Here is a 13,643-nt window from a genome sequence, read left to right on the forward strand (position 1 = left end):
AATATATCTAGCTGCTGAAACGTGAGACCCCCTGCTTTAGAGAACTGGTACTTTCTAGACTCTTTCCTTCACTCAAAGAAAATGGAAAAACTGAGAGAAGGCATACAGAGCTTCCCATTCTGCTTACTTGGTCGCTAGGATCATCTTTTTTCGTGCTGTCTGTTCTTTCTGTTCCATATGTTGTCTGGCAAGATGTTCTCCTACAGCTTTGGCTGGAAACTCTGTTTCACAAGTGTAGCCAAAATCCCGAGCCAAGTGTAAAGCTTCCCCTGTTGGCAGACAACAAAAGTCAGTTTTCCACAAATGTCTAAACTCAGTAAGAGTAACACTTTATATTTTCCTTAAGCCTCCTCCTTCCTTGTGGTCAAATAGATCATTTTTTCCTATTGGTTCTAAATAATACTAGGGAAAAGACTTTTGGGGTGGGGGATAGAGTGGGATGAGGAGAAACTGAGGAATAGAGAAGCTACTTACCAGGCAGGGGCATGTGAAAAACTGTGGGGAAAACAAGAACAATGATCTAGAAGTTTTGACTTTCCTAGACATCAGTTTAGCTTCTTAGATCCTACAGGTTAATGCCAGAGGGAAAAACTCCATGGGCTTGCCATTCTGTTGTTGATCAACCTAAAACCTAACCTTAGTGTATTTGAAACATTCAGATGTCTTTCCCAGGAGATCTATCAAAATATTGACAAAGGGTCCAAGTAACTTTCCAAAGAACCTGGAAGACTTTGGAAAGGGGAGAACAATGTATTTTATCGATTTCATACCACTCTGTTTGCAAGGATGCAATATTCTGTGATCATAGTACCAGCGTATCAGGCTTCATGGCAGTCTTCAGTACCTTTTAGCACAGTGTGCAATGCTTCTTATGCACACTAATAAAAACACAGTGCTTTTTAAGTATAGTAAAATCATAAATAACTTTTAGTCTTCCACAAAAATCTTAAACCTGAATAAATTGGTAAGAAATGAGGTAAAAAATGGCTTATCAGCCAAGTAAGATTTGGGGATAAAGTTCAACCTTGAAAACAATAATAGTTTTAAGGCTCAAGCCAAATTTCACTTGAGCACAAAAACTCAAAAAAACAAAACAAAAACAGAAACAAGCTTTCACTGTACATATACTGAGCTCCTACTTTGCTCAAGGTGCAGTGCATATGTAGGAGTAATGAGGGATATAAAAGGGCCGTCCCTGTTTCTAGGACAATGACAACCACTCTTCTAACAGTAGCAAAAAACACCTGAGTAGCACTTTTTTTTTTAGCACTTTCTAATTTACGCAGCAACCTATATGAGCACTATCATCTGCTCATGTTTACTGACATTATGTTGTTATTATTTATAACACAAGCTATTGTACTACAAGAATCACGTGAGTGTTAGAGAGAAAATGTTTTACTGATGTTCAAAGGGGGAAAAGGTGGTCAACATGGGGGATTAGATCAGATAATGCTTTGTGAATTAGGGATCATGATTTCCACACACCCCCCCCATTTCAAAGCAGTGGCCAGTTTTTAGTTAAGATTTACATATTCACGTGGTAGGAAGCATCCTTCTTAGTCATCCACTCTAAATAGGAAGAGGGCATAACTACATGCAGAGGGTCCCTATGTTGAGGAGTCTGGGTAGTGCTGGTTATTGAAGGGTCACGGTTTTAGATAAAGCTGCAATGTACAAGAAATATTTTTAAAGGGCTTATTACTAACAGTTTATCCCCGTAACCAATAGAGAAAGAAAATGTATGCATATTTGACAGAAAAATGGCACAAAGGTTTTTTTTGGAAAAAAAAAAATAAAGGCATTGTGGGATGCTTGGGTGGCTCAGTCGGTTAAGTGTCTGCCTTTGGCTCAGGTCACATGATTCCGGGGTTCTGGGACCAAGTTCTGAATCAGGCTCCCTGCTCAGTGGGGAGCCTGCTTCTTGCCTTGCCTGCCGTTCCCCCTGCTTATGCTTGCTTTCTCTCTGGTAAACCAATAAACAAAATCTTTAAAAAAAAAAAAAAGACATTGTAATGCCATATAGGAAGGTCACTTTGGCTAGAAAAATGACAGAAGGGAGATAATTCAAGACATTTCAGATTTGAAGCATACAGTCTAAAGCAGTGACCCTAACACATGACAGAGGATAAGCTCATGTGATCTTGGGATTTACAAGTTTCTTGCCACTAACACAATATAACACAATAACCCGTTCGCAGTGTCATCTTTGTACATTGTGTTGAGTTATGGATATTGATATATCTGTATATTGCAATATTGTCACAGAAAGTTATTTGGAAAGCATTTTCACAGACACTAATATATATATATATATATATATATATACATATATATATATATATATATATATATATATATATATATATATATATACACATACACACACACACACATTTGTCCTCTACTGCTTGTGCAGTAGTGAGAGAAGTGAAACAGTGCAAATGGGAGGGTGGCTGCATGTCTCTTAAATTTGATGCTAAAACCTGACTCTGGTCCATTATATGCAAAGCTCTCACCGTGTGTAGTTTTTAAAACAGTTTGAATGGAACAGCTGCTATTTACATTTACACTGACAGCCAGATCTTTCTTTTCCTTCGTTCTGTTTACTGCTTTCTCTTGCTTGCAATGTAACATTGTTACTGGATGTATAGCTATGTTACATTAAAAGAAGTGGCAAGTGAAGGCACTCTGATAGGTAGTTAAAATATGTGTATCATGCCACAAAAGCTTTGTGTGTGAGGACCCAAGAATGAATGAGTAAATGAATTGTGAATTAAAATACACATGATATCCAGCAAGGAGGACAAATCTGTATTTAAATTCTGTACAGCAAGTATCTTAGAATGAACAAGTTTAAGAAAAATAGAAATTTTAGGATCATAAAAAGCATGTGAAGGGGAGCCTGGGTGGTTCAGTAAGTTAAGCATCAGACTCTTTAGTTTCCACTCAGGTCATGATCTCGTGGGTCATGAGATCAAGCCCCACAACGTGGGGGGGGGTGGTCCTTGCTCAGTGGGGAATCTGTTTGAGATTCTCTCCTTCTGTCCCTGTCCCCAGCTCACATGCTTACCTGGACATGAACATTCTGTCTCGCAAATGAAATAAACCTTTCAAAAAAAATTAAAAAAAAAAAAGCGTGTGAATAAGATTCTAGGGGGATCTGACTGATTTGTGAAGGTAAAGATCAATGAGCTTCTGTGTCTCTGTGGTAGGGCAAAAGCAGGTATAGTAACCTGTGGTAGAAGAGTGATTCAGGAAGGGCCGAGAACATTTTTCCTTCTTTTTCCCGTATGGCAAATACTGCCATGTCATCTCATAGCCTTGTAAGATGAGGTAGGATGCCCTAGTTTTTGTTTGCAAAACAGGTTTAAGTCATTTTGAAATCTTAATGCACCGTGCCACTTGACCAACCAGGACCTTCCACCCTTTTTCACACGACCGGGCAATACACTGATTCCAGCATGGATGACCACCTTATATTGTATTATTTCAAGGATATTTTAGATGTAGGTTGGATGTTTGGGGTTAGGGTTATTGTTTGTATAAGAGTATGTTAAGTGCAAGTCTTTAGGGTCTATAAGCTAAGTAGTCCTTATCTCCCTTTCCAAAAAAAAGAAAAATAGAAACCCCTAAGAAGTATTCATTTTTTTCAATGCTAACATCATCAGTAGGTGATACACTGAGTAACTCTCTCAAAAAGTTAACAGAAGTAAAATTACAGAATATGATATGAGCATAGAAAAGAACTTGCTCCCTGATGTCAGGGCACTCATTTTTCACTCAAAAGCAAAAAGTGAACAACTAGGGAAAAATATTAAGAGAAGTTTAAATGAACTTCACTGATGCAGCCTAGAAGTGGAAAGTTAATGGGAAAATGTTTTCTGGATCACCTGTTTTACTGAGTTTCTGGGCTCCTACATTATTTTACAAAAGATCTAAATGTACATTTATTTATTTATTTATTTATTTATTTATTTATTTATTTTAAAGATTTATTTATTCATTTGACAGAGATCACAAGTAGGCAGAGAGGCAGAAGGTGGGGGGGGGGCGGGAGGCAGGCTCCCCGCTGAGCAGAGACCCAAGGTGGGGCTCAATCCCAGAACCCTGAGATCATCACCTGAGCCAAAGGCAGAGGCTTTAACACACTGAGCCACCCAGGCTCCCTTAAATGTATTTTTAAATAGAAATAAATAACCAGCTTGTCAACCTTTTATGTCGCTAGGGATTTTTCCCTTCCTTTAGAATTGTTGTATTTTAGGGAAAAATGTACTTCAGATAATGAAAAATCAACATCCAGTACACTAATTTGCACTAAAGGATACCTCTATATTGTGATTACCAGATGATTCTTGTCAACTGCCACTGTAACAGTATTGCCATAACAACAATTTGTTTAATTTAGTATTGCAATACCCGATGTTATTAGATAAAAGCAATGATTCATATGTGTTAACCTCTAGTCACATGTCTATGATTTCAATTTTATTTATATGTATGGGAAACTAGCACTGAAATCTATCTGTGGGATTATTCTAAGAAGTACCTATTAGAAAGCAAATCTGAGAGACACCTGACTTCCTCAGTCGGTAGAGCATGTGACTCTTGATCTCAAGATTGTGAGTTCGAGCTCCACACTGGGTAGAGATTACTTAAAAACAAAATCTTTAAAAAAAATTTTTTGAGAATATTTTTAAACCTGGATAAGATACTTTATTAAATAAACTGTAATACCAAGCCATAGTAAACCCTAGAGCTGAAGGACAAAATTAATATATCATAGGTTTCCCAAACTATTCGGAAAGGAATGTACTCTATATCACTACATATAATACAACCTATGATATAAGTAATTGTCTTATAATTCAGTAATTCCCTAGTTTAATGATGATTTTGTTTAAACAACGCTTTGTTTTTCAAAGCAATAGTTTTATTCCCCATCGCATGCCATATACTTAGCACAGCCCCGATTCAAAATAGGTACTCAGTAAACATCTTTCATGTGAAAAAGCTTTGAAATATCTTATTGGTTAATTACAACAATAGTCTTGTGAAGACTTCTAATGAAAATGGTGAAAAACTAGAACAAAGAATTGGTAGAAAGAATGAACATATAGTTCATTCTAGAAGATCCACAAAAATAGAGTATATCCTTCTATCAGTGGAACCATTTTATAAAATAGACTGTATCTATACTTTTCAACACTTGCTGCTCCCATAACCTGGGGTTTGTGTTTTTGTTTTTAATGTCCGGGTGTCACTCCATATCAGTCTCGGGGTATTTGCCTGTTTTGAAGCTCCTGAAGTAATCTCAGGCCAACATTAAGAGCTACTGTCCCAAGGTGAAGGGAAAGGGTTATGCAGGGATTAATTGTACACCGTCATGAAATACAAGAATTCTGTGGCTTATACAAAAGGAAAGCAGTCACTATAAAGTCAATTTTAAACTATAAAGACCTCTGTCTATCAGGGCTTTTGTATAAAGCGTTCTGCCTTACTTAGCTGACATAGTATAAATTCTAAAAACAAAACAAAATTTAAAAAAAAAAAAAAAAAAAGGAGAGGCACCCGGCTGGCTCAGTTGATAGAGCATTCACATTTTGATCTCAGGGTCATGAGTTCAAGCCCCACACTGAGCATGGAGCCCACTTTAAATAAATAAATAAATGTTTTAAAAAATAAAAACAAAAAACTGAAATGTAATTGTAGAAGGAGAAACAGACAGCACTGTTAAGGAAACGAAATCAGTCTACTGAAAAAGTGTATGTGTATGGAGAGATATAGTGTGAAATGAAGCTTGCTTTTCTTTTACTAGTAGGGAAAAGATAGGTTTTCAAGAAAAGGTGTTGGGACAACTGGGTGGCCATCTGGAAATAAGCAAATAAAACTGGATCTATACCATGCATCTAACAACAAGGTCCAGATGGATCAACAATTTAAACATAAAAGGTAGAATCACAAAGTAATTAGAACATGACAGAATTCTTTTACAGTCTGGGGATAAAAAAGTCTTTTAAAATATTACAAGTAAAACTAAAAACTATGATATAAAATATATGAGACATATGATTATACTCATATCAAAAATTCTGTAAGACACAGACCTAAACAAATAAGCAAACCAACAGAAAACTCGTAACGGCAAACAGACAAACCAAAGGTAGTGGTTGGGAGTCCTTGCAATGCAGATCAGAGACACACAGCCAGCTTCCTGTTACATAATGAGCATTACCAATCAATAAGAAAATATTTTAAAATATCCCATAAGGACAAAGCAAATGAATAGGCAGCGAAGCTCTTTAAATTCTTCTAGGAATACTCAACTCAACCTCCTTCATAACCAAGGTAGCCTTTTTTTTTTTTTTTTAACCCATCAGATTAGCAAAGATCTGAAAGTTGCCTATCTGCAGAATTATTTATGTAAGTGTGAGGTTACTCATTGTAGCACGATTTGTGATAGCTGAAGATTGAAAACATTTGTATAATATTCAGTAGGGAACTGGTTAAATAAATTATGAAACACTCAAATAAGGAATATCCTGAGTGTTTAAAGGCATGGACAACTTGTAAGCCCTGAGAAAAAACACTATTATAAGGTGTGAAAAAAAGACCCCAACAGTAGAATAGTGTATACAGAATACTATAATTTCTTTAAAAAATGAAAAAATCCCATGCGCACACACACACACACACACACACACACATCCTTGGAAGGAAATAGAGAAACCGTTTGTTTAACAGAACATTTGTTTTCTGCCAGGAGGGGAACTGGCCAACTAGAGAATAGAGTGAAAAACAAATATTTTACTGTATGCTCTTTTGTAACTTTTAAATTTTCTTCTAATATCTGAATAAATTATCTACTTAAAATTATATTAATTCAAAAGTAAAATTACTCTTTGACTCCATTCTTAGAGAGATATCATTATAAACTCAAATATTTGTTGTAAATTAAAACAAAAACAATTCTAAAACTGCCATTGCTATTCAGCAGGATATGGACATCAGTAGGAAGAACTACACTCTATACTTTTATTAAAATGTCTATGAATTTTGATAAATCTAAATCATGGAAATAAAGAAGAAACCGAGTGTTCAAAAAGCACTTTAGTCAAGGCATATATGTTGAAAGAATAATGGAAAGAAGAAAATAAAATCATGAGGGAAGTAACACAGTGGTGTGTTTTTAAGTGAGCAGCACACCCTGCAAGACTGAGAAGTGAAAAGGACCAAAGTGGGCAAGGGCAGGCAGGACTCAGCCAAGTGGGTAAGAAGCTGTGTACTTCTGCCACCATGTCTCTCTTTCTTGTGAGCTTAATGAATGGGGTTCTGAGGACCTAGAGAAGGGAATAGTTACAGAGGGAAGGACTCTGGGTCCTTGACTGAAACTGTGAGAAAAGGCCCTTGGTGAGGTACACTCATATCAGACTATGACGAGAAATCGGCTTCTATCATGGTAAACCACTGATAATTTGGGAATTAATTGTTATAATAACTAACATTATCCTAACCACTATAGATATTATTATCTTTATTTATAAACTAAGAAAATAAATCTGAGTCAGGTTAAGTAACCACCTCAAAGTCTGACAAAATTTCAACAGTGACTTTATTGGGGGCTCGGGAGGCGTACTTGCCCAAGGGAAAATACATCTAGCTCATGCGGGACAACTAGTTCATGTGAAGACGTGCAGGGCAGGGTCTGGAAGGTTACATTTTTTGAAACTATAGCATGAAATAACAACAAAGAAGGATTTAAACTCAAAATCCTTTGAATCCTGAATGGAGATTATTTACAATATTTGTAAATGATCCCTTTTCTGTTGCTAGTGTATATTCACATCCTTTTCTGCCCCCATGGTTTTGAAATACACACACACACACACACGGACACACACACACACGCGCGCGCGCACACACACACACACACACACACACACACACACAGGATTTGACCCCCTGTCACAACAAACTACAAGTCAAGGTATTTATGTTTAGGGACTTAAATGGTGCTTTCAGAACTCCTGGTGTTGCCTGAGAATGTTACATGAGCTTTTCCAAATTCAATGGAACTGTCCCAGGAAAACACCCCACTCCGGTGCACAAAACTTCCCTCCAGCAACACTCTGGCCATCCTGGAAAACGTCAAGTGAGGGGGAAGCAATGGGTATGAATAACTACATCATTGTCTCCTCATGTTTATTTTAACAACCACCAACTCCACAAAGATTATTCTGGAATAAAATACAGAGGAGGCAGCTAACAGAAACTGCTGATTCATAAATAATAAATATATAGTAAGAGTATTAGAATCAGAACAATAATATTGGCCATATTCTTTGAATGTTTTCCAAAGATAGAATTATTACCACTATACAAGAGGTGGGGATTACCCCACAATCTCCTCAGGAAGATACATGCATTGGGTTAAACAGCTCTAATCCACCACATTTTCTGGAGAGTAGCATCTCTCTGATGTCATAGATAACCAGAAAGAGACAAAAGAGAAGTCACAGGAATTGTTTTAGTTATCTAAAACAAGGGGAAACAAAAAGGACATCAAGTTTATGATAAAGTGGGGAAGAAGATGTTCCAACCATTAGTTATATATCTAAAACCCATTTGGTGAAGATGGATAAAAGGGGGAAATGATCTACTACTACATTCTGAGGACTCTGGATTCAAATATTCATATCATATTCTAGCTCAGATATGTCTTTTACATGGAACCCCCCCCCCCCAAATAACTGCCTTACCAGAATGCTCACTTTTCAAACAACTTTATGAGGTAAAAAGAAGTCAGTTTTAAGTTCTTCATCCGGTGGTCACTAGATACAATGATATTTGTAACAAATGTTGTGATTTAAGTATAAATTTGCATTAAATAGTCCTCTCCCTTAAATTCCTTAAATAATCCCCAAATAATTACTTCAATATGTTGATTGGAGAACAATGTTAGGGTGGTCCTATCAATTGAGTGACTCCATTTAAAAGAAACACAGGAAATTTATTATAAAACAATTAAAAACAGAATGATGGAAAAGCCCAAGGCAAGCATGGAAATTTGGACTATCATAATGAAACTAATGTTATTTATGTCAGTGAGAGGGGTAGTTCTTGAAAAACCAATGTTTGGGTGTTTTTATTTGCTAATTTCAATATCCATTATAAAATGCACCCTGCTGTTCACCAATTGGATCTTTACAAAGGTTATATCATTTCTGCATGGAATGCCTAGCAGAGTTTCCATGAACTACCCTTTTTTTAAAAAAAATTTCTATCAAAATAGAAACAATGGCAAGGCTGTATTCAAATCTTCCCCAGAAAAGGACTGACAAGTACGGTAACATCATGGAAAGCTGACTTTCATGAACTTTATTTCTAAGTCTGGTGTATGAGAAATAAAGCCAGTTAGATATTATCTCACTTATGCTCAAGTCCTGTAGCAAAGTGGGGATGGGGTGGGGTGTGTGATTTAATGCTAATAATATATTGGACCCTCAGGATGTTTGAGAAATAACTATAAGAGTCTTAATCAAGGGCCATAAGAGACATTTAAGATATATCAAAATAAAAAGTTGTACAGCAAAAGAAATAATCAACAAAACTAAAAGGCAACCTACAGAATGGGAAAAGATATTTGCAAATGATATATCTGATAAATTGTTAGTGCCCAAAAGATATAAAGAACTTATAAAACTCGAACTCCAAAAGACAAATAATCCAATTTAAAAATGGGCAGAGGACCTGAGTAGACATTTTCCCAAAGAAGACATACAGACGACTAACAGACACATGAAAATATGTCCATCATCACTTCCCATCAGGGAAATACAAATCAAAACCATGGTAAGATGTCACCTCACATCTTTCAGAATGGCTAAAATCAACAACACAAGAAACAACAGGTGTTGGAGAGAACGTAGAGGAAAAGAGCACTGGCACACTGTTGGTGGGAATGCAAACTGGTGGAACCACTGTGGAAAACAGTATGGAGGATCCTTAAAAAATTAAAAATAGAACTGCCCTACCATCCAGCAATCACACTGCTGGGTATTTACACTAATTCAAAGGGATACATGCACCCCCATGTTTATAGCAGCCTTATTTACAATAGCCAAGATAGGGAAACAGTCCAAGTGTCCATCGATTGATCAATGGATAAAGAAGCAGTGGTATATATAATGGAGTATTATTCAGTCAAAGACAAGAATGAAATCTTGCCATTTGCAATGACATGGAGGAATCTAGGGTTAATAAGTCGGTCAGAGAAAGACAAATACCGTATCATTTCACTCATATGCGGAATTCAGGAAAAAAAACAAATGAGCAAGGAGTGGGGGAAGAGAGAGGGGGACAAACCAAGAAACAGATTCTTAACTATAGAGAACAAACCAAGGGTTACAGGGGTCAGGGGAGAGATGAGGTAAGTAGATGATGGGGATGAAGGAGGGCACTTACTATGATGAGCACCATGTGATGTATGAATTTGTTGAATCACTATATTGTACATCTGAACTTAATATTATACTGTAACTTAACTAACAAATTAAAAGACAAACTTTAAAAAAAGCCGTTTAAGAGAAGCTAAATTACTAGGTATGGGTATTCAAATATATATGTGGGTTATTGCAGAAAATCTAGGAGATAAAAAGGAGATATCAATACAAATGGTAAGAAAAATTCTATTCCTTCCCATAAGACCACAGATTTATAAGAAAGCTGATGGACCATTTTTTGATGACTAGGAATCTAGTTTTGGAATTTCTGAAAAAATCGACCTGAAATGTTGCTGGCTCTTACAAAATATGTTTGATAGAAAGAGAGGAAAAGTATCACTCAAAGACAGGCTCAACTCAAAGTCTTAGGGACACCAACTGGTAAATATGGGAAAGTTTTAATTTACCACTCAAAACTACACAAGCAAAACAAATCCAAAAGAACTGAATCAGACCCATGTTAGTTCAAAAAAGATCAAGTTTCCAAAAGTACTGAAGAGAAGCATTAACTATGTCAATCTTCCAGGGGCTTGATAAATCCAAATTGAGTCACTGTTATTTCATATCCATCCAGCATCATCTACACGATTCCAATGACTATGAGACTAATGCAGAAAGAAAATGGCATCTTGGTGGCTGGAGAAGGTCGGCTGTCATCATCACGCCAACCAAAATGTGGGAATAAAAATAAACAGGAGATTCCTCAACTCTAAAACTGCTCTTCCTGCCAGCCAGGGATAAAATAAAGCCTATTTTAATTTAGATGGAATGTCCCTGTTCTTCGAGTATTAGGTTCTCTCCGTGTCCTCAGACAACTTGTAGTTTTTTAAACTGTGTGTCATGACTCAGGGTGAGTCTTGAAATAAATTCAGTAGGTTTATCATCAGCATTAGAAAGAACACAAAAATATGGACCAGAATAGAAATCAGAGAATATAACACACTGTAATAAAAATTTTAAGTGTGTGTGTGTGTGAGAGAGAGATAGAGAGAAAGTGTGCATGTGTATTTGTGGGTTATAACATATGGGGAATTAAGGGATGCAAGAAGTCCTTTGCCTCTAAAGTTCTTTTCCTCGGTTCCATCACAGTCTGGAATTAAACAAAAAATATGTATTTCTTTATATCATGAAGATTTGGGGGATTTCAAAAGGATCCAATTAAAGTATTTGGAAAGAATTAAATCTTGGGTTTCATCCACCAAGGCTAATTGTGACTCCTCCATGAACACAAGACAGAAGAACAGAGAACTCAGTTAGATATTTCTGTGGTACCATGAAGATCACCCTAGAGGTTCACATATTTAACTTTCACTGCCTCTTTTACCACAGATTGAGAATTCCCACTCAGAATACTTTAGTGCTTGGCCTCCATAAAAATCAATAAGAAGGTTTGTGAATATACCCTTTCATGTATGGCTCTTCAGCTTCTATTAATCAGGATATTCATGGACACCCCAGAAAATGGTCTTTCTTAGGGCCTTTAATTTTCACACCAGTTACAAATCTCACAAGAATTCAGTCAGTGCATCCTAGGAAGTGGAAAGGATCTCAAGAAACATTTAGACCAATGATCTTTAAACTTCATATACATTAGATTCACTGGGGATGTTGAAAAAGAAGTGTAGATGCCTGGGTCATACCCCCCTAGAGACTGAGTTTCAATTGATTTAGGGGAGGGTCCCAGGTATTTTTTAATAAACCTCCAGAGCTGATTCTCCTACAGAGTTGGGTTTAAGAGCCAGTCAACTCTTACTACCCATATGATTCTTTTTTTGTTTGTTTTTAAAGATTTATGTATTTGACAGAGAGAGAGAGAGAAGAGAGAGACAACGAGAGAGGGAACACAAGCAGGAGGAGTGGGAGAGGGAGAAGCAGACTTCCCACTGAACAGTGCCTGATGTGGGGCTCGATCCCAGAACCCTGGGATCATGACCTGAGCCAAAGGCAGATGCTTAATGGCTGAGCCACCCAGGCGCCCATACCCATATGATTCTTGAATCCACCTCATTATATTCTGTTTAAGTGTTTTGTTCTATTGTTAAACAGCTAAAATTATAATTATCTTCTTCCTTAAATTGAGCAGGAATCTGTCTCCCTTTAGAATTAACCCATGTGTCATTTTTTCTACCATGTCCTTCCCCAGTACCTCCAACACATATGAGTGGATGACACATCAACTTCCTTTGGCATCTGTCAGTTCTTAGTATCGGCATAGACAAGCAAACACATCATAAGACATAAAATGTAGTAACAGTAACTAACTTATTAAATGTGGGTGGTCAGTAATATTACTGTTGTTATCACTATCGTAATTAGGGAACAAAGCGAAGATAATTATTAATAGCAAAATCACCAAAGCAATTTTGCCCAGACTAATGTCTAGAACATACTACTTCAGAAAGTGGTACAGTAAAAGGTATGAATTGATAATCTGGATAAAGTCAAGATGTTTGCGTTTGTGTTTCCCTCACTCTTCACTTCCCATAGTGCCTTGTAGACAAGAGAGTAACCAGTGCAAGAAAAGTGTCACAGGTGTGTTCAGGTGAGTTCAGGAGAGAATTAAAATAATAGCATTCTGGGTTATGGGAGAACTCTAATCTGGCATTCGAAAGCTCTCCCATAAAGTCAAAAATAAGTCTCCGATAATACCTCTTCTTTTTTTTTTAAGATTTTACTTATTTTTTATTTGAGAGAGAGATCACAAGTAGGCAGAGAGGCAGGCAAAGAGAGAGGGAAGCAGACTCCCTACAGAGCAGAGAGCCCGATGCGGGGCTCCATCCCAGGACCCTGGGATCATGACCTGAGCTGAAGGCAGAGGCTTTAACCCACTGAGCCACCCAGGTGCCCCGATAATACCTCTTCTTAAAAGAAGTTTGAATAAGATTATGTAGTTTAGTCCTTACAGAAGAAACAAAAGGGAAAGGGGGAATTGGGAAAAAAAAATAACTTTTGGGAAGATATTTTTACCTCTGTCTCCATACCACTGATTAACCTTAACCTTCTGGGACTCAGCTAATGCACCTAGAAAGCCATGCAATGCCACTGTACTTGAAGAGATGCTTACTAGGATTAACCCAATATGCTCTCAGGCTTGGTATCATGCCTAGACTCCTGTGATCCCTATATAAAGTGTGATTAATT

The 13,643-nt window shown here is 36.9% G+C and overlaps 1 protein-coding gene across 1 annotated transcript in view; it reads right to left on the bottom strand.

Annotated features, from left to right (window-relative positions):
- TFAP2D (transcription factor AP-2 delta) overlaps positions 1 to 13,643 on the bottom strand; it is a 56,596-nt gene that overhangs the window by 27,061 nt on the left and 15,892 nt on the right. The window contains exon 6 of the mRNA XM_047734221.1: positions 128 to 269. Coding sequence (XP_047590177.1) covers positions 128 to 269 — 142 coding nt within the window. The remainder of the gene's footprint in view (positions 1 to 127; positions 270 to 13,643) is intronic.

The sequence above is a fragment of the Lutra lutra genome, chromosome 6, assembly GCF_902655055.1.
Source record: "Lutra lutra chromosome 6, mLutLut1.2, whole genome shotgun sequence".
Lineage (NCBI taxonomy): Eukaryota > Metazoa > Chordata > Mammalia > Carnivora > Mustelidae > Lutra > Lutra lutra.